Below are 25,540 nucleotides of genomic sequence, written 5' to 3'. Positions count from 1 at the left end.
AGCTCGTGGAAACTATGAATATGTTTTCTGTCCCCTTGGATTTTCTTCTTCTGGATATTTTACTATAAATGAATCCTACAGTGTGTGACGTTTTGTGTCTGGCTACTTTCACTTAGCATAATGCTTTCGAGGTTTAGACAAATACCCTTTTAACCCCTTCATCTCACTCCTCTCTGAAGCTTGTTTTGCCCAGTTATCCCAAGGAAACCTCTCCAAACCATCTCCCATCCTCTTAATTGTATCTACCACGGGCACAAATGGCCGGTACCACAGTACCCAGCAAACCTCTGAAGGGAAATCTGCCCCTTGGGGATTCTTATCTGGGACCAGAAATGTGTTCCAATATATTTTTTCCCATTGTAATCTCATGCATTCTATTTGACATGCTCAAAAACATTATTCCGAGAAGGAATCCATAGGCCTCACCAGGCTGCCAAAGACGTTCATGACACAAGAAAGCTTAGGAACCCAAGCAAAGCCAGAAAAATCCTCACTGAGCTGCTACTAAGCTCTTCATCTTCATTCACTCAGTTAATAATGGTTCCCTCAACAATTTCCTTTTTCCGAAAGTGTTTAGGATGAGTAAAATAACTGCTTTATTTTTTGTTTATTTGCTAGCACTGTAACATTTTTAAAACTACTGTTCCACTAATTGTCAGGTGAGCAGGGTTTTATGAGCTGATCTGAGAAAACAATCATCAAGATAGAAAGAGTTTTTGTTCTAAGGTTCTACTTACAAATAGATTTGGAATGCAGCTTTTACCTTATATTGTGAAATTTGGGGCTGACTTTCACCCTAGCTGACTTTTATGATTCTAATCTCCTCAAGTGGACTGTGAACTTGCCAAAGGTATCCCGGTCCTGAACGTTTTGTGTGCCCCCTGTATAGTGGAGTGCTAGGACATGCTAAATACACAGGGAGTATTTGTGGGTTGCTATGAGTGATGTGAAAGGGCCAAGAAAGTATTAGGACTTCTTCTGATGCTCGGGTCCAGGTACAACTTTGAATCCCCTTTAATAAGAAACCAGTATTTCTCTACTTTGTTACGTTTCAGGGAGTTGGGGGACGGGTGATGTAAAGGGATGAGTTGGGAGTAACATCCACCTAGCCACACGAAGAGGACAAGCTGCACAGCCCACATAAGAAGCATGTGAGCAGCTGTTCAAGGGATCATGCAGGATGGAAGCAGAACGGAAGATATCCGTGAGTCATTGGCACAAGTTGTGTAGCTTTGGGGCCCAGTAACAAGGTGCAAGGTAGGATCTGGGAAAGAGAACCTTCCCTGACTGCTCCTATGAAGTTTGACCCTGGAGTGGGGAGATCAGAGACGAAAATAATTTTTTTTTTTTTCTATCTCCCAGGTTTCACAGCTTTAAGGATTGCTAGGAGACAGCCTGCAGGGAAGAGGACTAGTGTTCCCACGGAGGACTGCATTCAGAGCAGACGTGCTGCCCCCGGGTGGTCTGGAGGGCAGTGGGCAGCAATGCAAGGCAGTGCGGAAGGACACGGGTACGCAGGTTTCACACCTGGTGCTCAGAGGGTGGTGGGGGTGAGTGTGCAGGAGGACACCAGAGGATGTGAATTATGACCGTGACGTCTTCCCATTAGTGCACAAAGGCTGATGTGGTCGGGAGAAATTCAGGCCATACGTACTTTCAGCTGGCTCAGGTAGGGCCTCCAAGTCCCATCCAGGAGGCTCTGCCGATATTTCTTTGTGAAGAAGCCAAGGTAGGAAATGAAGGCCGTTATCAGTAAAATGTCTCCACATAACGTCCTTTCCTGCTGTTTGAAGTTCTGCACGGCTTCTGCCCACCTCACGTTTTCAGAAGCGAGTCCTCCAACCTACCATTTCAAAAGCCAGAGAGGAGAGGAGGCGTGTTACACAGCAGGTCATAGAGTCATGATTCCACCATGGAGAGCGCACACTGCATGCTTCATAGCGGGAAGAGGCAGAACATCACTTATATGGCCCTTTCCATCAATGGGGATTTGTGCTGCCTGCAGCAAAGCTTTCAGTACACAAGCCCCATTCTGTGTCATGCATCATATGAGCCATAGAAAGATGACAGGTTTGACTGCTTTATGTGTGGAGACTGATATCACTCAATCAAAGGGTTGTTGAGAGGATGAAATATAATCATGTATGATTATTATTTAGCACAATACCTGGTCTGTGGAACATGTTAGAAAATTAGCCACTTCTTTCTCCTTTCCAAATGATGGGGAAATGAACATAAACAAAATCAAGTCCATGCACCATAAATAATTCACAGCGGGCAAGGAGACAGCTGTGCTAACTGAGACACAGAGAAGCATAGTAAGGTCATGGGTGTGTACAAAGTCCTGACCCCCTAGCTCTCTTTGGGTTGGTATAGTCTCCCTGGGAGAAAAGTCATCCTTTCTACAGACGACTGTTAGTGGTATGGCAGAGCTTTGCTTCTGCGTTAGGACTCACCCTTTATTTTTTCTTTGAATGATAACATCATAGAACATCAGAGCCTGGACAGACCTTAGAGATTTGCCAACCCAATCATTCCCACGCATGTTTTCAGATTCCACAAAGGCCAGAAAGTCCAAGTAGCTGACCAGAATCTCTAGGTTGGTAGAGACAGGGGTGACTTCAGAGCCTGAACATCCTGACTTCTAGAGCAGAGTGCCACACTGCCTCCCAGGAGCACTGACTCAGAAAGTGCTCCAGCCAGGCAGAGAAGGCTGCGCTAAGTTTGGAAACCCAGCAGGGAGCTGAATGGAAGGCAGGCCAGCTAGGAGATCTGGAGGACTTCTTGCACACTGGCAAGAGTTGCTGTCTCTACACTGAACTGTTCAGCTAAACTGACCATCCCAAAGCCACACAGAAGCTGGTCCAGTGACAATTGCACAGACACACATTAGGGTATGGCTGGTCTTCATTACATCACAACTCCGTTCAGTGATGGCTATGACTCACCACTCCCCAGATTAAAACATCTGGCTCTGCTGTGTAATTCAATGGTGGCTGGAATAAATGTAAAGAGGTGTGGACTGTACTTCCCTCCACTGGTGAGGAGGGTGCTGTAAAGTCTCTAGCTTGAAAAGAAATCACATCCATTTGACTCTGCTTTTCAGAGTCTTAGCTGATATATGGGATGAGAAATACAAGCCTTGGGGGATTTAAAAAGGCCGCAAATTCTTTGACATTCTTGTCATTAAGAGTTGCTGTCTGTGCTCTCTGCCTTTTAATCTGTGACTGCTTTGACCTAAAGAGTACAGTGGAAGTGCTATTGTGCCAGTTTTCACTCCCAAGTCTTCAGATATTGGGACTTTCCACTTCCTGCCTCTTGGGACACTTGCCCTTGATGTCCTGAGTTACTATGCAAGACGTCTGACTACCCTGCTAGTGAGAGTGTGTGGAGAGGCCCTGAGGCTCCATAGGAAGGGAGAGAGGCCCAGCTGCATCCTCCCTTCCAACCATCCCTGCCAAGATGCTCAGCATGTGAAGGAAGTTGTCTTGGGGCCTCTAGCCCAACCACTAGCTGAATGGACCGAGTGACCCCAGTCATGACCATATGCAGCAGAAAACCTGGCCAGCTGAGCCCTGCCCTCAACAAACTTGTGAGATACTGTGAAATGGTTATTGTGCAAAACCACTAAGTTCTGGAGTAATTTATTATGCAAAAACAAACACTCATAACACAAGCACCGCTGCCCTGACCTGCAGATTTGATTTCCCAGGAAGGCTGGAGCATGTGTGTATATGTGTGTGTGTGTTTTCTGAAATACTCAGGGTCAACAGGTCTCATTCTTTTCTGTTTCTATCTTAGTTCCTAATCTTGGCCACACCCTTATAATGAAATGTTACATAGAAAGGAACATCACAGTTTGCCTATAAAATGCTAGCTTTGTCTTGTAATGTTTCCTCTGGTCAATACACATGAATATAAGCGTGTTCACATTTTGCATGAGCTGCCTGACAGATCCAGTGCTCCCATCCTCCCAACCATGTCTACAAGAAAACTCCTTTGACCAGATCAGGGTTTATGCATCCACATTTTCCTCAGGACTCAATTTCTGCATTTCAGCACATTTTAATACTTCCCTCCAAGTCAAAGCGCTGCTGTGCTGTGCTCATCTATCTTGCACCTCCGCAGCACTTGACAAGCCTGCTCATATAATTACAGCTCGGGCTGCTGTGCCTTACACTCACCAGGCGGTTGGCGAGGGAGATGGTGCTTGCGGTCACTTCGGCTTCTTGCTGACATTTGAGTTTGTCTGCTGTTGCTTTCTCAAACCTGGCTGTGAGCTTTGCCAGGTTTTCATTAAGGTGCTGTTTAGGAAGGAACACAAGGACTATCAGTCATTTTAGCCCATGTCACTGCCAGTGCTCCTTAGATGAGGGTTCACATGGAGTTGGTTCTGAAGGAAGCACTCTGCGGGGGCATTCCTAAGGGACCAGAGAAAGCAGGGCAGAGAGGGAAATGAAGGCACATTCGGGGAAGATCTCAGGTGGGGTCCTAGCATGGACTTCATCTTGATCCTGCAGTGGGAGGGTGGAGTGGACATCCAGAGATGTCCTGCCCCAAGATGAGAGAGCTGAGCTTCATACCCCACCACTGTGGTCATCGATCGAGGTATTGAAAGCTACGAGGTGTGAGGGATATGGATAGGGGGAAGGGTGCATAAATTCTGCCTCTGCTTGAGTTGGAGAAAAATGGGTTCCAGCAGCCTGACAAAATGGTGCAAGTGCTGCCATTAGAAGCAAGAACACATCAAAACTGGGGTTAGCATGAAAAAGGTCAACAGCAACCCATGTGAGCCAGGGAGGACCACTGCCAGTACCTGCTGCAGCTAGTCTGGGGCTGGGTTGTCTGGAATCTAAGTCCTCCACTGGCTCTAAGGTCCTAGAGTACAAGGTAATTTTTACTTAACCTCATCTAGTCTCTTCCATTAACACAATGTATGAGAATATAAAAAAGACACAATTTCAAGTTTTAAAAAATGTGTTAAGAATTTAAAATTGAAGCATGTAGCTTTTATTGTCCTCTAAGTACATATTTTTATGCACAAGGATACAGGGACACACAGCAGATACCTCCAAATACATCTCAGGTCTGTGCAATAACTGGGGTTCAGGCTGCTTTGTTGGTCATTACTAAGACACAAGAGAAATCAATGTAGGGCCAAGTTTAAACATCTAAGCAGTTTAAAAAGCAGGTGGTGAGCCATCCAATTAAGGATGGCAGACTGGCCATGCTCATTTACCTCCTATACTTCCCAAGACTTCTCTAAAATGATTATGAAGCAATTAAAACAGTCATAAGCCCATTACACCAAGCAAATGGGTGAGGGCCATTTGGAGGGTGAGGGAGTCCAACAGATTTATGGAGGACCACACTGATGAAGGAGTGGAGGCCGCTGGAGCAGGGCAGAGGACACAACAACTTAGAGTTAGCTGTTGCTCACCAAAGTGGAAACTGATCAGCCCACAGAGCCCTATACAAACTGGAGATCTCAGAAATGTCAGGTGTGACTAAAGGGGAAGACGAAAATAGGAGGATTAATTGGAAGCCTATTGATTCTTGCCCTCAAATCTCCATCCACATGCACAGTCTACAATGCCACCAGTCACCTATGTCACCACGTAAGAAAGTCAATAGAGGCAGAAAATAAGGGTGCCACATCCTGGCATAACTCATCAGATCTTGAAAACAAACTCTACCAGTCAACCAGCTCTGCCCTTGCCTGCAGACCTAGAATTAGCTTTTGATCACTACTCTTGTAAACATGAAAGGACAAGAAGAAATTTAATGCAGGCTTAGATCAAGTTAAACAAGATGAAAAAAATGACCTAGGAAAAAGAGGCAGATTTTTGGTAACAATAAAAACAGCAACTACAACAACAAAGTTAAAACTTTCACAGTTTCTCGGAGAGATTCAAGATGACTCATCCACAAAACAAGAACAGGACGTTATTAAAAGGAAGAGAGAATAACAACAACAACAAAAAAACTCTTGTGGAAATCACTATTGTTGTGAACATAAAAAATAACAAAATCAAGGGAAAGGTTAAAAGATGAATTTGAGGAAATTTCCTAAAAAGTACAAGAAAACAAACAGCAACAAAAAGATGGGAGAAAACAGAGGACCGATCTAGGAGGTCCAACGTCTGACAGATAATGCATTTCAGAAAATAAGAGTAAACAGTAAACAGAAGGGAATTTACCAAATAAATAATACAAAATAATTTTCTAGAGCTGAAGAAAATAAATCTTTACATGCCAAACACAATATAAAAAAAGAATGACAGCTAAGCACATCAGTGTAAAGTTTCACACACCAAGAACCAAAAAGAAAAGATTAGAAGACTTCAAGGAAAGGGGGAAAACAGTGCATCCACAAAAGAACAGGACCTTAACTGCCCATGAGACTTCTCACCAGACAAAAGCATAAAACATTCAGTGTTCTGGCAGGGCGTGGTGGCTCACGCTTGTAATCCCAGCACTTTGGGAGGCCGAGGTGGGCAGATCACCTGAGGTCGGGAGTTCAAGACCAGGCTGACTAACAAGGAAAAACCTCGTCTCTACTAAAAATACAAAATTAGCCAGTTATGGGGGCACATGCCTGTAATCCCAGTTACTTGGGTGACTGAGGCAGGAGAATTGCTTGAACCTGGGAGGCGGAGGTTGCAGTGAGCAGAGAGTGTGCCATTGCACTCCAGCCTGGGCAAAAAGAATGAAATTCTGTCTCGAAAAAAAAAAACACACAAACCAACAACAACAAAATTCAGTGTTCTATGCACAAAAAATTAGCAACTCAGAATTCAATACTTTGCAAAACTGTTCAGTTTATGAATAAAACGAAGACATTTCTAGACTATAACAATGCAGAAAATTTGCCTCTTCGTTAACATTTCTGAGAACGTTCTTTGAGAATGAGCCGTAGCAGAATAAGAGAGAGAAAGGTTGTGGCAGCAAAGAAGGACAAACAAAGAATACTTAATTGAATGGAGAGTTAAAAAATAATGGATGCTATGCAAAAGGATCTAATGCAAGAGAAAGAGAGAATAAAGAAAAGTAGACACTCTGGGGAGTGGGGGTGAAGAGATTGTGTGAAAAAAAGAAAATGTAATTCTAGGTCTGTTATGAACAATATAGACACGTTCACAGAATAGAAATGGAATTGTTGCTTTTTTAACTTTGCAGATCAGTCTATGGACAGAGCATGGATCACTTAATTTTGGTTACAGAAGAGAATGTATTTTCAGTTTTGGTGATTACAAAGCAAAAGTAATGATAAGCAGTAATAACAAAAGTTGGGAAGTAGAAGGAAGGGAGCTGAAGGCAGGGTAAGAGCGTCATCTTGTGATATGGTTTGGATCTCTGTCCCCTCCAAATCTCAGGTTGAAATGTGATTCCCACTGTTGGAGGTGGGGCCTGGTGGGAGGTGATTGGCTCATGGGGGCAGGTCTTTCATGAACGGTTGAGCATTATTCCCTTGCTGGTAAATGAGTTCATGCTTAGTTAGTTCAGAGGAGATCTGGTTGTTTAAAAGAGTCTGGGACCTCCCTCTTCCCTCTCTTGCTCCGGTTCTTGCTATATGACATGCTGACTCCCCATTGCCTTCCACCATGATTATAAGCTTCCTGAGGCCTCACCAGAAGCCAGCTTATGCTGCTCGTAAAGCCTGCAGAACTGTGAGCCAATTAAACTTCTTTTCTTTTACGAATTACCCAGCCTCAGGTATTTCTTTTTTTTTTTTTTTTTTTTTTTTTTTTTTTTTTTTTGAGACAGAATTTCGCTCTCGTTGCCCAGGCTGGAGTGCCGTGGCGCTATCTTGGCTCACTGCAGCCTTCCTCCCAAGCGATTCTCCTGCCTCAGCTTTCTGAGCAGCTGGGATTACAGGCATGTGACACCACGCCCGGTTAATTTTGTATTTGTAGTAGAGACAGGGTTTCTCCATGTTGGTCAGGCTGGTCTTGAACTCCCGACCTCAGGTGATCCGCCCAACTCAGCCTCAGGTATTTTTTCACGGTAATGCAAGAATAGACTAACACATCTTAAAAGCTGAGAGCTCCAAGGGAGCTGCCTCTATGTGATAGAACAGGAAATAAAGGTTATATCAACTATCAGGTTGGCACAAAAAGAACTGCATTTTTTTTTTTTTTTTTTTTTTTGAGATGGAGTCTTGCTCTTGTCGCTCAGGCTGGAGTGCAATGGTGTGATCTCAGCTCACTGCAACCTCTGCCTCCTGGGTTCAAACAATTCTCCTGACTCAGCCTCCCAAGTAGCTGGGATTACAGGAGCCCACCACCATGCCTGGCTAATTTTGTATTTTTAGTAGAGATGAGGTTTCACCATGTTGACCAGGGTGGTCTCAAACTCCTGACCTCAGGTGATCCACCTGCCTCAGCCTCCCAAAGTGCTGGGATTACAGGCATGAGCAACCATGCCCGGCTGTAACTGAAGTTTTTGCCATTACTTTTTTTTTTTTTTTTTTTTTGAGATAGGGTTTCGCTCTTGCTGCCCAGGCTGGAGTGCAATGTTACGACCTTGGTTCACTGCAACCTCCGCCTCCTGGGTTCAAGTGATTTTCCTGCCTCAGCCTCCCAAATAGCTGGGAATACAGGCGTGCAACACCACGCTTGACTAATTTTGTATTTTTAGTGGAGACTGGGTTTCATCATGTTGGTCAGGCTGGCCTGGAACTCCTGACCTCAAGTGATCCACCCACCTCGGCCTCCCAAAGTGCTGGGATTACAGGCGTGAGGCACCGCGCCGGACATTAAAGTAATGGCATTACTTGTGCCATTAAAAATAATGGCAAAACCCACAATTACTTTTGTGCTAACCTAATAAAACTGGTTATCATAAGTATATTGAGAAGACATGGAAATGAACAACTTCTAGCCCCAGCTAGCTAGCAGAAAGTCAACTGTCTCAATAAGATTCATCAAGCAATAGATACCAGCATAACACACGGACAGAAGTCAGAAATTCAAGGGATCAGAAAGCAGGAAGATAATGGAAACTTGTCAGATGAGTCTAGTGTTGAAAAAAATAGGAGTTGGTGGGGATTATGACAAAATGAGCAAAATTGTGTGAATGGGAAGCCATTACTTAACTCCACGGTCAATTAATGACCTATGAGAATCTTTTGATTATTTTTAAACTGGCCTAAAATAAGATTTTTACGTAAAAGTACCTGCTGTTTTAAACATTGGCAATTAATTAAATCATCTGTAAATAGACTGCGTGGGCCAACTGGAACACAGTTGAGCTGCTAGGCAGCAGGCTCTCGTGTGATCTCAAGCACCAGAAAGAGATATAAGAATTAAAGGGGATTCTTGTTTCTCATCAGAAGCCTTTCTCTACTATTTGATATTTCACTCTGTGTGTGATTATATGCTCAAGGAAAGGGCCTTCCTTGTTCTTACTATTATTTTTATAAATCATAACATTAATATATCTTCACTAGAGAACAAAAGAAAATATAGATGAGACAAAACAACCATCCAAAATTCACCACCCAGAGATAACCACCACTGTTAACATTTTTACGTATTTCCGTTCTGTATTAGGCTGTTCTTGGATTGCCATAAAGCAATACCTGAGACTGGGTAATTTATGAAAAAAGAGGTTTCATGGGCTTATGATTCTGCAGGCTGTATAGGAGGCATAGTGCTGGCATCCTCCTCTGGGGAGGCCTCAAGGAGCTTTTACTCATGGTGGAAGGCAAAGCAGGAGCAGGCACATCACATGGCCAGAGCAGGAGCAAGAGGGAGTTGGTGGGGCAGGTGCCACGTACTTTTAAATGACCAGATATCACAAGAACTTACTCACTGTCATAAAGACAGTACCAAGCTATGAAGGAAACTCCTGACGACACAAAGGCCTCCCACCAGGCCTCATCTCTGGCACTGGGGATTACAATACAATATGAGATTTGGGCAGGAACAAATATCCAAACTATATCATGTCCTACATACAGTAATCAAACTGAAATCTGTCTTGAAATAGGCTTTTCCCCCCACTTTCTGTATTATGAATACAAAATTCTTTACTTGGAATTATCCTAAAATCCGAAAAGTAAGACTTGGGTGTATGTATGTGAGATTGGACTAGGCTGGGAATGGCCTCACAGCATATAGGAAAGAATCTTCTTGCCCTGGGTGGGTCTCCAGGTTAGGGATGGGTGTTAACCCATCTCCTGTGCTATTAGCAGGAAGTGCTCACATTCCTGGGATGTTGACGGGAATGTGTCTAAGTGGAGGATGGAGAGGAGGTTGTTAAAAGCAAGAATACATTTTTTTTTTTTTTCAGAAAATATTTTGGCAGAAAAGAAGTGCCTTCCAAAGGTAGCCAAGGATTTTTAAAATATTCTTATTGCTTCTGCAGGTTGAGTGGGCCCATCATGTGAATGTTGGCTACTGAAAAGGTATAAACATTTTGAAAACATTCTCTTTGCACCAACTGTTCCTTTGGTTAAAATAACTTGAGTCAAGAGTCTTTGAAAATGCGGTTCTTGTTATGCTTTTCTGGAAGAGACTGAAAAATATAAAAATTAGTGGGAAATCTTTTCCTCCCAACAAGCAGGAATATGGGCTGGACATGGTGGCTCATGCCTGTAATCTGCTTGTAATCCTAGCTCTTTGGGAGGCCATGGCAAGAAATTCACTTGAGGCAAGGAGTTCAAGACCAGCCTGGGCAACATAGCAAGACCCCTTCTTTAAAAAAAAAATTCAGGAGTGGGGATGTGACGGTGTCTTGCATGTGATATTCTTTGAAAGGAGCCATTGTTATGGTGATTATCATCTGTTTTAAGTAAGCTAGTCCATGAACTTGTGAATTATGAAACAAGTATATTGAGAGGAGGTGAGTTGCTTTGCCAAAGTCTCTTTTTTTGTTTGTTTCTTTGTTTGAGACGGGATCTCACTCTGTCACCCAGGCTGGAGTGCAGTGGCCTGATCTCAGCCCACTGCAAGCTCTGCCTCCCGGGTTCATGCTGTTCTCCTGCCTCAGCCTCCGTAAAAGCTGGGACTACCATGCCTGGCCAATTTTTTTTTTGTATTTTTGTATTTTTAGTAGAGACAGGGTTTCACCATGTTAGCCAGGATGGTCTCGATCTCCTGACCTTGTGATCCGCCTGCCTCAGCCTCCCAAAGTGCTGAGATTACAGGCGTGAGCCACCGCGCCCGGCCCAAAGTATCTTTTTAAATAGAGAGATTGGTCTCAAGGATCTTTGATCTAGAGCTTTTTCCTAGAGATTTTAATCTAACGGTCAATAAACCCATGTCACATGAAGCATATGGCATGTCTACAATCCTACCTTTCACAACTTGTAAAATCCTCCTTACCCTCATGACAAATTTGTAGCAAGAATCTTACGTGCCTAGAATGCACACACAGAAATTAAAGATCCAGAACATCTTTTGGATTGAACTTGATCACAGCCGTGGTTGAATTCCTGCACGAGGTTGGATGTGCATGTGGTAGACGGCACATGCTGTCAAATGGGGCAGTAGTGGTTGAGCAGTTAAAGTCACGCTCTCAGTAGTGGTGGCGGCTCCTGCTGCTCCCTTCATCACGGGCTGGCCTCTAGTCTCATGCTTTATACACATCACATCCTTGAATCCTCACAGTAGTCCCATGAAGCAGGTACTATTACTGTGTCCATTCTTAAGGTTTGGGCATTTCGGAAACCTTTCTAAAGATCACACAATCAGTCAATATCACAGCTTGGATTGGAACTAAGGTATGTGGAAGGATGGATTTTTAGCTGCTATGCTATCCTCCAGGATTCTGATTTCTACCTGTTACTTTATTAGTATAAATTTTTATGGGAAAGGTGAAGTTCAAGGGTATGAAAGTAAGTAATTCAAGATCTAAGCTGTTGGAACTTTAAAATATTTTAAGCCTTAAGGTAACGTGATTAGAGGTCTGGAGTCATAGGACAGGCAGCTATAATCTAGGCAGTTGTAACCTCTGTTTCTGTGATTATAGATTGGCCTTTTTCCTTACCTACATTGTTTTGTAAAACATTCTGAATGACTAAAGGGAAGACTCCTTCCAGCTTCATTGCTAATCTTTGTTGTAGATTAACCTCCCTCTTACCTTTCTCACACAAAGATTCCCCTAAGATGGAAGGTTAAATACACTCTTGTAAATCGAAAAGGAAATGAAACAAGCTGTACAGAAAACTGTAATTAATTAAATTGTTGTAACTCATAAACTAGCCTATTATAGAAAATGTTATAATCCTACTAAATTGCTTTGTTTTCTGTCTATATAAGGAACACCTTAACTTTTTACTTTGGAGCACTCACTCTCTCTCTTTGGAGTTCATGTTTTCCGAATGGCCATTCCCAGTTTTTCACTTAAATCAACTCTTTAAAGCTGGATTCTGGGGCTGGGCTCAGTGGCTCATATCTGTAATCCCAGCACTTTGGGAGGCTGAGGCGGGAGGATCACCTGAGCCCAGGAGTTCAAGACCAACCTGGGCAACATTGGGAGACCCTGCCTCTATAGATTTAAAAAAAAAAAAAAAATGGATTCTGATCCTTTCAATTATTTCAGGTTTACTAGGAAAATCTCCCCAAACAGGTGTGATTCCAAGATCGCCATCCCCATCTCCAAATCCTGGGGGAAGCAGACATAATAACAATATCTACATGAGTTTATAAAAGCTAATGACCTTCACAGTTTTATATTTATGGACAAGGGGCCACCCACTAAGTCACAGTATATAACTTGCTTTAAAGAACTTCCACAAAACAATGCAGATCGCTGACACATTTCCACACATCCATGCTACTGAGAGTGAGACAGGTGGATAGTTGGCTAGAACTGAAAGGAATAGGTTAAAAAGGTGAAGTAAGGTGACTAAAACCTGCATTTCCAAGGAGAAATAGAGAAAGTCTCAAAATTTTAACCTTTTGTTCTTTACCGTCGAATGTGCAAAAAATGTGAAATTCATTGGGGGTCAATAAATTGACAGTGGGCTCCATGAATATGATTCCTCTACTATACACATCCATCTGCCATCTTTTCTTTCCTCAGCAGAAAAGGAGAAAACCTTTTAGGCCCACAGCTTGTGAGCCAGGGGTCCAGTGGAACTGTCTTGTATGGCCTATACAGTGTTTGAGAAAGAAATGTAAAAAGTTGCCTCTACTGAAAAATGAGATTTTTGCATGAAAATGTGGTGTTCCCACTTCTCTTTAAAAACCAGAACGTTAGGTGTTAGGTGGTGACCAAAGAGTGTTGTCTGCATTGGAGGCGGACTAGCAGGGTGAGGGGCTCTGGGGTCACTCACAGCGATCTTGGCTTTGATGGCGGCCAGCTTCTCCTGGGCAGCTGTGAGGTCCGCGGTGGCTTTGCTCAGCGCCTGGCGCTTGGGTTCCACGTCACAGAACACCTCATAAAACCTCACAATATTGATGATCCAAGAGCAGAGGCCTGCAGCCGCATAGGATTTGGTGGCCACAAACTCGGGATTGAACTCGGGGTCTTGCAGGTATGGCCTGATGGCTTTGAGGCAGTTCTCGTGAATGTTCTCTTTGTTGAAGTTTATTAGCGAGTCCAGGAAGCCATCCACTTTGGCCATGGTGACCTTAGCAGCCTTCCAGCTCCGGTCCTTGGGCACCCTACCCCCGGGGGCCATCAGCACCATCACCGCAGAGCTGACATTGCTGACGGCCAGAGGCGGAGAGCCAAATGACTTCAACTCCGTCAGATTGGTCTGGGAAAAGAGAAGGAGGTCGTTAGGGGAACATGAATGGGCTTTCTTTGTCCTCTGCCACTGATGGAGTTAGCTTGTGGAGTGATCAGTTTGAAAGGGCTGCTTTGAAGCCTGCAGCAGCCCTCTGAATTTTAAATATCATGACTCATCAAAAGGAAGCCAAAGCTACTCCCCAGTGGCTTTAGACTTCTCTGAATGGTTAGCCAAGACTCAGCTATGTTCTTTCAGCACTTTAACTGACTCGCAGCCCATTAGAAACACACAATTATTTCACATTCAACTGAGAAATATAAGGATGCCGACATACTCTGAAATATGCAGCATGCTATGAATAAAAGATAAGGTTATTATAAATTAATTTCCATCTCGGATTGAAGAGAATAGAACTGTAACCCAAGTAATTTTTTTTTTCGTTAATTAAACTGCTTTGTTCCATGAGCTTGTTCTAACTACACTTGACTGTCCTGATAGCAAAACAGCATTTTCTGCCAAGAAATAATTCAGACAGAAAGCAAGGCACAACCTGTGAGTCAGCTGCTCTGCCTGGTCCTGGGTTTGTCCTTCGCCCAGAGTTTCGCTTGTTCCAGAAAGGCGTGACTGAAAGAGTTGATCTTGGCAAATCACTTAAACCTTCCAGACCTTGCCACCTTCATCTGTAAATTGGGGGCAGGAGAACTCACTACTCTGTACATAAAATGGTGTCATAAATGCATATGAAGTTGATTTCAGGCCTGCTATGACATTCAATGAGAAGCCTACAACCAGGTGTAGGGAATTCTAATTTTCTGTTGCTTGCGCATCCGTTTTGAATATAGGTTTAACTTTCTCATACCAGAAGCAGGGCTCAGTTACCCTGGACACAGTTTCCAGTTCTACACCACACCCAAATGGCTCAAGCCAGTAGCCAGAGTATTTGGATCTCTCCTGCCTAGCAGACGGGGCTCCCTGCTTTCCTGCCACTATTCAGGCATTTGCCGAAAACCCAAAGTGACCCACATCCTACTTTCTTATATATACTTATATATTAACATAAGATATATCTTATGTTAAATATGAAAAATATATTTCTTATATATACTTTTTAATATATATATACATCCTTTCTTTTATATGTATACACACACTTTCATATATATATAATATATATATACACACTTTCTTATACATATTTCTTATATATACCGCCGGTTGCCATGTGCTTCTCTTTCTCTCTGCCTCACTCTTCATTCCTACCTCTCGTGACCCAGAGTCAGAGCACTACCCTCCCAACGCACTGCGTTCTCCCTGCCCAGGATCTGTAAGTAAAAATCTTTGAATGTGTTTCCTATTGTGGTGGTATACTGCATTTGCGCCTTCCATCTGAAGAATGAGGGGGCTGCTCCAGGCTGGGTTTTCTCCGGGTGCTAGACCGAGCTTCCAGCTCAGAGTGATGGTCAGGCAGGCATACACTGGACATGGATTGGACAAGAGCCACAAGGGGATCTGCCCATATAAACAACTTTGCCATGTGAGGGATCCCCTGGCCATGGGTCAGACAGCTAAGCATTAGGCTGTCTGCCAGGTGAAAGAAATATCGGTGAAAGACGCACTGCAGACTCCCACGTCCCGCTCCCTATCACTTCCCATGAGGGCAGTGGAGCCCCAGTGTAGCTGGAGGCTCCTAAAATGCTGTGAAACCATTTGCTCATGGTGCTGACTTTGTCGGTGGGGGGAAATCTTGATGTCAAAAATTAGATCCTTGTGCCAAATTAATTTGAGGTGCTCTTGATCCACAAACAAAGGGAATTATCTCTAGCTCCGAATGGAAGTACTGTGGCAGATGCTTCATTCACTCTTGCAATGGCTGTCACATTTGGTTACAACACACCTGTGAGGGCAGGGAGGCGGGCAGCACAGGTGTGAGAGGGATACCAGCACACCTGTCACCACAGCCCCCTGAGGTGACAGAGGGCAAAGTGAGGAAATACAACTGTAACCAAAGAATGCCACAATTTTAAAACAGCCTAAGTTAAGCAACGTACAGAGACGAAAATGAATTTTATAACCCAGATATATCACTGTCAATGTCTCCATGGACAGTAACTCCTTCCAGTCTTTTTCATATTCATATATATCTATACATTAATCATGACTCTCTTGGTTTTAGTGACAGAAACCCTAGATGAAGTCCACAGGGGATCTTCTCACTCGAGTATCTGGCGAGGGCAGGCGCGGAGCCAGCAGTATGAGGAGTGGAATCCCATTCTGAACGTTGTCGGCAGGGTTCCGCGGACTTTCTCTTTCTTCCGTCTCCCTGTGTGTGGGTTGCTTTTTTACACCCTAGTTTCTTCATGTTGGAAGGCACATGTTCTAACTCTCTGGCTGTGGCCCATTTTCTCCTTTTCTCACTAGGCTGTAGCCGTGATCACCTTCTTTCAGTGTATTGACTCGCCAAGCTCATTGCTACCTCAGGTCCCTGCCTGGAACACTTCCTCCTAAGCCATTTGCATGGCTGACACCTCTGCATCCATCAAGATCTCAATTCTGGCCGGGCCTGGTGGCTCATGCCTGTAATCCCAGTACTTCGGGAGACTGAGGCGGGGGGATCACCTGAGGTCAGGAGTTCGAGATTAGCCTGGCCAATATGGTGAAAACCCCATCTGTACTAAAAATACAAAGATTAGCTGGGTGTGACGGTAGGCGCCCGTAACCCCAGCTACTCTGAGGCAGGAGGCTGAGGCAGGAGAATCATTTGAACTCGGGAGGCGGAGGTTGCAGTGAGCCAAGATCATGCCATTGCACTCCAGCCTGGGTGACAAGAATGAAACTCCATCTCAAACAACAACAACCAACAAAAAAATAACCTCAATTCAGACGACCCCCACCCTGTAAGACTCTACCTACCAACCTCCCCTTCTTAGTCATTTCCCATCCTAGAGCCATGATGATTTCCTTCAGCGAACCTGAAATGATTCTCAGTTTTTCCTTGTTGACTTACTATATCCCTCCTCTTCATGAGAGCGGGGACCCCCATTTATCCTGTTAACCATGGAAGCCCCAGTGCCTAGAACAGAAGAAATTAGGTAGTAAATGCTTGTCAAAATATGTGTTGAGTGATTGGATGGAAAGACAAAGGAAAGAGACTTTTTCTCCAACGCAAGTCAAAATTTTAAAAAGCCCTGGGTAAAGACCTTGTTTGGTTAAGCATGGGCCCTCAAGCCGATTCGCGTGGAGCAGGCAGATATAGCAGTGTGGCGATAATAGAAACACAAGACTGGAAGAAACTTTTATTATTATTATTTTTTTATTTTTGAGATGGAGTCTCACACTGTCACCCAGGCTGGAGTGCAGTGGCGTGATCTCGGCTCACTGCAACCTCCACCTCCCAGGTTCAGGCGATTCTCCTGCCTCAGCCTCCTGAGTAGTTGGGATTACAGGCACCTGCCACCACACCTGGCTAGTTTTTGTATAGTAGTAGAGACAGGGTTTCACTATGTTGGTCAGGCTGATCTTGAACTCCTGAGCTCAACTGATCAACCCACGTGGGCCTCCCAAAGTGCTGGGATTACAGGAGTGAGCCAATTCCCAGCCTGGGAGAAACATCTCTCAGAAGGCAGAAATTATTAGGCACAGGCGCTCTGGGCTCCACCCCACTTCTGTCTTAGGACTATTGTTCTAGCCGTGTGGCTGCCCTTCCCCAAATATCTGCCTGATGCATTGGTTCTTCTCCAAGTTTTTCTCAAATGCCTCCTTCCTAAGAAGGCCTACCACCTCTGCCTCCTCCCACCCATCCTCTCCAGATGCCCAGCCTCGGTGCTTCTCCTACTCTACTCCACATTTTTCTTTGTTCCCCACAGCATCTGTCATGCTCTACTACATTATATAAGTCACTTTGAAGTTGTATTTATTGTCTCTCGCCCCTTACTTCTGCTAGAGTATAAGCTTCAGAGAGGCAAGGATCTTCCCTCATGGATGTATCACATGTACCCAGAGCAGTGCCTGGCCTGGGAAGGGCACTCAAAAAGTCTTTGCTGAGCGATTAAATGAATGAATCAACATGTGTGCATTCATCATTGGACAAATATTATTTAGTATGTGTTAGGCATTCAGTTTGAGTGACGGGGATACAAGAAAGGCAAAGTCCTTTTGCTCATTCAGGTGGGGGAGACAGGCAACAAAGAGATACATCTTTGATATTCTAAATACGGAGAAAAACAAACACGATGGCTCATGAGAGAGAATTCTTGGAATGTGATGATGCCACGTTAGCCAGGAAGGTCTCTTCCTCTGGGAAGGCCTCTTCAAGAAGCTACACTTCACTGGGATCTCAATGATGGGAAATGGCCAGCTCTACAGACTGCAGGAAGACTGTTCCAGGCTGCTCAGCAAACGAGTGTAAAGGTCTGTGGCAGAAGCAAGCTTGGCTGTGACGTACAGTGGGGCGGACAGTCCAGAGAGTGGTGAAGAGGATGGCGGACAGGCAGTCAGGACCAGACCGCCAGAGGCTCCGGAGGCCATGGGGAGGAGTATGAGAAGTATGGATTTTACTCCAATTTCACTGGGAAGCCACTGGAGTGTTTTCGGCAGGGAATGGAATGATGTGGCTTATGCTCTCAGATAGGCCTGTTGCAGTGTGGACACACTGTGGCAGGGGAGGGTGGATGAGGGACAAGAGATTCAGGAGGCTGCTTAGCCGTCTAGGTGAGCAACTGAAGGTGGCTTGGTCCAGGCTTTTTGCAGGGGAGATGGTGAGAAGTGATTGGATTTGGGATATATTTTGGACCTAGTGTAGGCAGAACTTAGTAGTAGTTTTAAAAAGAGGTGTGAGAGAAGGTCACTAGTTCTTTTAGAGCAGGATTTTTTGAAAGTCTGTATATGGATAATCCACACTTTATCTGCAATTTATCTAATTTTGAAAACGTAAGTCATTTCCCAGAGTTTACCTCACAGACAATGCTTTGCTGAACATTATTCTATATAAATCTTTGTGAACATTTTAGTTACTTATGACAATCTTCTCAGAAGTGGATTTGCTGGGTCAAAGGGTAAAAACATTTTTAGTATCCTTTGTACAAATTATCATTAATAATTATTAAATTATTTAATAATTATTTGATTTATTCAATAATTATTCAATTTATTAAATTATTAGTAACAATAATTATTATTTCTCAGAAATTTCAATCCCAATCATCAGTATTTGAGAGCACATATATACACTCCCATCCTTTCAGCACTAGCAAATATTATTTAAATAAAAAAAGAGATTAAAAATAAGATCACAACATTGGTTTAATTAACATATGCATGTTATGCATACATATGTGTATTTACTAGTGATGCTAAACTTTCTTCCATGTTGATAAACTATTTGGAGTTTTTATTTTGTGAGTGGTTTGTTCTTGTCCTTTGCCTACATTTCTACTGGGCTATTTTTCTTTTTGATTACTATAATTGTTAGGGTTTCTGCAGGCAAAATGATGATACAACATACCAGCTCTTTTGAGGAAAGTTAACTAAAGGAACTATTTATGAAAGTGTAGACTGAAGAGACCTACGCGATAGTACATTACTCTGGTCTAGTAATGTTAGGGTGAGTGGAGCTGGGGTGGTTCCATTTCCACTCTGGGCTTGAGGAGACAAGAGAGAGGAGGGGTTAGCAGAACCTGGAGAGAGAGAGAGCGAGCCCTCTGGAGAAGGAGGGCTACAGGATCTGTAACTGTTAATGGAGGGCAGATGGAGGCCGAAGAAATGACTACCAGGATCTCACTCTCTTTCTCCTTCCTATGATCTTCTGGTACTCAGCGTGGCCAAAGGTCACAAAAAGCTAGAGGGCAAAGGCAGTCCATTGATACAATTCATGCACATCCAGTCTCCCAGGTTAGGGAAAGAACAGAGTTGGGAAGGGCAAAGTGTAACTGGGTTGGGGGCAATAAGAGGAGGGGAGCAGAACAAATGGGAGATTCCCAGTACACCTCACGAGAGCTTTTCATACATAGAGAATATTTATTGTTTTTGCATATGTGTTGCAAATCTCTTTTAAAATTTTGTTTATGGCACTGGTACAAAAACAGACACATAGACCAGACCAATGGAACAGAATAGAGAACTCAGAAATACAAGGCCACACACCCACAACCATCTGATCTTCAACAAACCTGACAAAAACAGGTAATGGGGAAATGACTCTCTATTCAATAAACAGTGCTGAGGTAACTGGCTAGCCATATGTAGAAGATTTAAACTGGACCCCTTCCTTACAACATATACAAAAATTAACTCAAGATGGATTAAAGACTTAAATGTAAAACCCAAAATTATAAAAACCCAAGAAGACAACCTAGGCAATACCATTCTGGACATAGGAATGAGCAAGGATTTCATGCCAAAGATACCAAAAGCAATCGCAACTAAAGCAAAAACTGACAAATGAGATCTAATTAAACTAAAGAGCTTCTGCACAGCAAAGAAAACTATCAACAGGGTGAACAGAGAACCTACAGAACAGGAGAAAATTTTTGCAAGCTTGGATCTGACAAAAGTCTAATATCCAGCAATTATAAGGAACATAAATTTACAGGAAAAAAACAACCTCATTAAAAAGTGGACAAAGGACATGAACAGACACTTCTCAAAAGAAGACATTCATGTGGCCAACAAACATATGAAAGAAAGCTCAACATAGCTAATCATTAGAGAAATGCAAATCAAAACCACAATGAAATACAATCTCGCGTCAGTGTTGGGTCCTAGGCTTAGTACTTGGGTGATGAAATAATCTGTACAACAAACCTTCATGACACAAGTTTATCTCTATCAGAAACTTGCACATGTACCCTGAACTTAAAATAAAAGTTAAATAATTAAAAAAGATGTTACTGGCCGGGCACAGTGGCTGACGCCTGCAATCTGAGCACTTTGGGAGGCCGAGGCAGGTGAATCACAAAGTCAGGAGTTCGACACCAGCCTGGCCAGCATGGTGAAACCCCGTCTCTACTAAAAATACAAAAAATTAGTCGGGCATGGTGGTGTGCACCTGTAATCCCAGCTCCTCTGGAGGCTGAGGCAGGAGAATCACTTGAATTCAGGAGGTGGAAGTTGCAGTGAGCCGAGATCGTACCACTGCACTGCAGCCTGGAAGATAGAGGGAGACTCTGTCTCAAAAAAAAAAAAAAAAAAGATGTTACCATGATGTGACTTCAAAGGAAATGACTAAAACAAAATTTCAAAAAAACTTTCTTCACGTTGTAGTAATATATTAATGTTAAAATTATCAAAAATACAATCTGGACTTTTCCCTTCAAGATTATAATAAATTATTATACTTCTATTTAATGTAAAATGTTTGTTTATAGTATTTTGTGATCTACAGAAATTTAAAGCTTTTATGAAGTCACATTTAACAGTCCTTTTCTAAATATGGTTGTTTCTGCATTTAGAAAGACATTTCACACACATAAAAACTGATCTGAAAACTTATGAGAAGTTTTCTGGCTCTTTTACAGTTTTATTTCTTTATTATTCTTAACTGTTATACAAGATAATACTGTTTTGTCCATTTATTAAGAGTATATACTTATTGTGGAATATTAAGCAAAGATAAAGATAAAAATAAGATTCATAATTTTGTTAACCAGAGATAAAATATTACATCCTGGTGTGATTCATTCAGTAGCTTTCTTTTTTATGTGTCTCTATTATTCTCTCTCTCTCTCTCTCTCTGTGTATATATATATATACATACACACACACACATACATGTATGTATACAAATATACATATCAATCACTATACTAATTTCAAACTTACTTTTTTACTGAAAATAAAATCTTAAAGTTTTTCTTATCAATTACTTTTGGAAATATGATTTAAAATAACCAATGCACACTTTTCCTCCATCTGGATATACATAATTTATTTGGCTAACTTTATATTGTTGAACACATAGGTTATTGGATCTTTCATAATGGTTAAATGATAAGAACTTTTAATAACAGTAGAGACAAATATGCCAAAAATCAAATTGGAGTTCAGTTAGAGTAGTATTTTACTTTTAAGTAAATTGGAGAAATAGTGTCTTTATAAAATTGGATCTCCCAGTACACAAAGTACATCTGTTTATTCACATCTTTTAAAATATCCTTCAATAAGGATATGTAGTTTTCTTCACAGTTTCAACAAATTTCTTTACACTTATTTGTACCATATGTTTTGGTTGTTATTTTGAAGATATATTTTCTAACTGGCTATTGCGGATATTAGGAAAGCTATTGCATTTTAAAATTTATTTTGCAATGAGTCCTTAACTTTCCCTTTTATTTATTTTATTTTTTATATCATCCATGAATAATATTATGTTTGATATTTCACAACATTTATATGATTAAGATTTTTTAATTCATTATTTCATTGTCTAGAAATCTAGCACACATTTTTGAAGTATAGTATTGAAGGGGGTTGTCATCGCACTTTCTCTATGTTAATGGCAGTACCTCTTGGGTTCTATCATTAGATGGAAGGTTTTGCTCCTGGATTGGGATTGATTTCCATCTGCTAGTGAAGTATTCAAATATTACTTTATTCCTACTTGACTGAGAGTTTTAACAAGGAATAGATGTTGAATTGTCTTAAATATCATTTTGACATTTCTCAGGGTGACTGTGATGATTAACATGAAGTGTCAACTTGATTGGATTGAAGGATGCAAAGTATTGTTCCTGGGTGTGTCTGTGAGGGTGTTGCCAAAAAAGATTAACACTTGAGTCAGTGGACTGGGAGAGGCAGACCCAGCCTCAATCTGGGTAGGCACCATCTAATCAGCTGCCAGCACTGCTAGAATAGCTAGAATAAAGCAGGCAGGAGAAGGTGGGAGAAGCCACTTTTGCTGTCTACTGGTCTTCATCTTGGTCCTGTGCTGGATGCTTTCTGCCCTCTAACATCAGACTCCAAGTTCTTCAGCTTTTGGACTCTTGGACTTACACCAGTTGTTTTCCAGGGGCTCTCAGGCCTTTGGCCACAGACTGAAGGCTGCACTGTCAGCTTCCCTACTTTTGAGGTGTTGGGACACGGACTGGCTTCCTTGATCCTCAGCTTGCAGACAGCTTATTGTGGAGCTTCATCTTGCGATGGTTTATTAAGGAGTCAATACTCCTTAATAAACTCCACTTCATATGTCCATCTATCCTATTAGTTCTATCCCTCTAGAGAACCCTGACTAACACAGTGATTACAAAGCTTTTCTTTTTAATGTATGCTTGGGTATGCATACATAAATAGCATTATATACTAAATTAAAAACTTTACCAGTTGGTGGCATATTGTTTCAATAAATTGCTAAAGTCAACTTACTAGTATTTCATGTTGATATCTTACACCACCATTAATAAGTTAGATTAATCTGAGGTTTTATTTTCATGTGCTATATCTATCACTTTTAGTATTAAGCTTATAATGAAGACCCTGACTTCTCCTAGAATTCCCCAAATTATTAGATTATAAAATCCTTTTTTATTACTTGTTAATATTAAGTTAGAGGACAAATAACAAACTGGCAACAATATTACAACATATATATACCAAGGGACTCATAGCAAAAGTTTATAATGAGAAACTGTATAAAAAGAAAGGAAGGAAATAAAAAGAGGGAAAACTACCTTGTGAGAAAATGGGCATAGGATCTGAATAGGTAATGAACAGAAAAAGAAATCTAAAGATTTAAAAAGATGCCCATGTGAAAGGAAAATAAATCTCAGGACCCCGAACTCACAAAGCCAAAGGGAAAAGTTGAGCTGTGAACTGGGTCACACAAACCTGCCTCTCATTTGGTTCCTAAATAAAATAGCTGCAAAGATAAAAAAGCTACATACTTCCCTCACAATTTGCCCAAAAGGAAATTCCTTGTGGACCCCAAGATCTTTATCCTAAAACAGTTCTGTTGAATTTCACCCTGACGATGTAAATTGACAGCTTATCTTCACAGGGACTGGACAAAGGACAGAACTGAAAATCATCCTTCTGTTCACCTGAGACAAATACGTGTCTGATTGCTTCCTCCACCCTATGTTTATGTTATCTTCCGTAAAAATGCAGATTCACTGAGCTAGACGGACGCATAAGTGACTATTCCCCTACCCTCCTCTCACTTGTGAACGGCTGAACAAAGACTCAAAAGGATGCAACCATTTGCCTCTTAACTTACCCACACCCTTTAAACAATGTTTTTTTCTCTTTCCTCAATACCTGCTCCTTTCCTTTTAAACATTGAGGTTCCCAGAGCCTCTTTGGAAAAAGCATGGACCACATTTTTCTCGTGGCTCTATGTTCTTTCCTGGGCATGTCCTTAACCTTGGCAAATAAACCTCCTAAAATGATTGAGACTTGTCTTGATCATTTTCTTTGATCAACACCTGGTTTCATTAGAATGAAACCACTTAAAGTTAAAATAAAAGTGAGAATTTGAAAAGTCATTTCATTGAGTAAAACTGAAGTGACTAAAAATATCTAAGGTTGGCCAGGATGTGGGAGAAGCAGTGTTCAGAACTGTAAGAACAGCTATTTTGGATAGAAATTTGGCAGAATGTATTTTTAAAAAAGAGCATATTATTTTAAGAGGTTTCTATTGTTTCCATAACAAGTTACAACAAACTTCCTGACTCAAAACAACATGGATGTACTATCTTGCCATCCTGGAGGTCAGACGTCCTAAAATCAAGCGGTTGGAAGGGCTGATTCCTTCCAGAAGCTTTCGTGGAGAATCCGTTGCACACCCTTTTCAGCTTCCAGAGGTTGTCCGATTCTTTGGCTCATGGCCCCATATCACACAATATTTTTTTCCCTCTGCGTCTGTCATCACTTCACTTCCTTATTCCGACCTTTCTCTCTCTTCTCTGAACCCTTGTGATTACTTAGGGCCCATCTGGATAATCCCAGATAATCTGCCTGTCTCAAGATCCTTAACTTAATGATATCTGCAAAGTCACTTTTGTTATATGAGGCAAGATGCACATGCTTCAGAGGCTGGGATGCGGAACTCTTTGGGGGAGAGGCATTATTTAGCCTGCCATGTTGTTCTGTCAAGCAATTGTACTTCTTGTTTGCCCAGAGAAATTCACACACACAAACAATAAAGATATATGCGGGAGGCTGAGGCAGGAGAACAGCGTGAACCCGGGAGGCGGAGCTTACAGTGAGCCGAGATCGCGCCACTGCACTCCAGCCTGGGAGACAGAGCGAGACTCCGTCTCAAAAAAAAAAAAACAAAAACAAAAAAACAAACAAAAAAAGATATATGTACAAGGAAAATTGTATTGGAAAAAATAAACTAAATGCTCAAAAACAGAAGAATAATTAAACAGAATGCAGTACTATTAGAAGACAGAGTACTATGAAGCATTAAATAAATGGGGTTTCAATACATGTACTGACATGAAATAAAATCTTGTATCAAGAGGGAAAGTGAGATTCCATATGTGAGAGTATACAGCGTATTTCTGTCTATGTCTGACTCATTTCACTTAGCATCATGTCTTCTAGGCTCATTTCACTTAGCATCATGTCTCCTAGGCTCATCAGTGTTGTTGCAAGTGCAGGATGTCTTGGGTAATGTCGACGGACATTTATGTTTTCTCCATATTGTGGCTTTTGGGAATGAGGCTGCAATGAATAAAGGAGCGCAGACATCTCTGTGAGGTGTTGATTTCATTTCCCTTGGGTATATACCCAAAAGAGGGATTGCTGGGTCATATGCTGTTTCTATTTGTAAAGTTTTGAGAAGCCTCTGTGTACTGTTTTCCATAGCAGCTGTACCAATCGGCAGCCTCACCAACAGTGCACAAGCATTCCCATTTCTTC

At 42.1% G+C, this 25,540-nt stretch overlaps 1 protein-coding gene across 1 annotated transcript in view; it reads right to left on the bottom strand.

The window, feature by feature from the left end:
• The window catches only part of DNAH9 (dynein axonemal heavy chain 9), a 372,533-nt gene that overhangs the window by 95,096 nt on the left and 251,897 nt on the right, over positions 1–25,540 (bottom strand). Inside the window, exons 50-52 of the mRNA XM_008010391.3 lie at positions 13,286–13,711; positions 4,185–4,304; positions 1,655–1,843 (exon numbers count right to left, since the gene is read on the bottom strand). Coding sequence (XP_008008582.3) covers positions 1,655–1,843; positions 4,185–4,304; positions 13,286–13,711 — 735 coding nt within the window. The remainder of the gene's footprint in view (positions 1–1,654; positions 1,844–4,184; positions 4,305–13,285; positions 13,712–25,540) is intronic.

This window comes from Chlorocebus sabaeus, chromosome 16 (assembly GCF_047675955.1).
Source record: "Chlorocebus sabaeus isolate Y175 chromosome 16, mChlSab1.0.hap1, whole genome shotgun sequence".
Classification (NCBI taxonomy): domain Eukaryota; kingdom Metazoa; phylum Chordata; class Mammalia; order Primates; family Cercopithecidae; genus Chlorocebus; species Chlorocebus sabaeus.
This window is presented reverse-complemented; position numbering and strand designations above follow the sequence as displayed.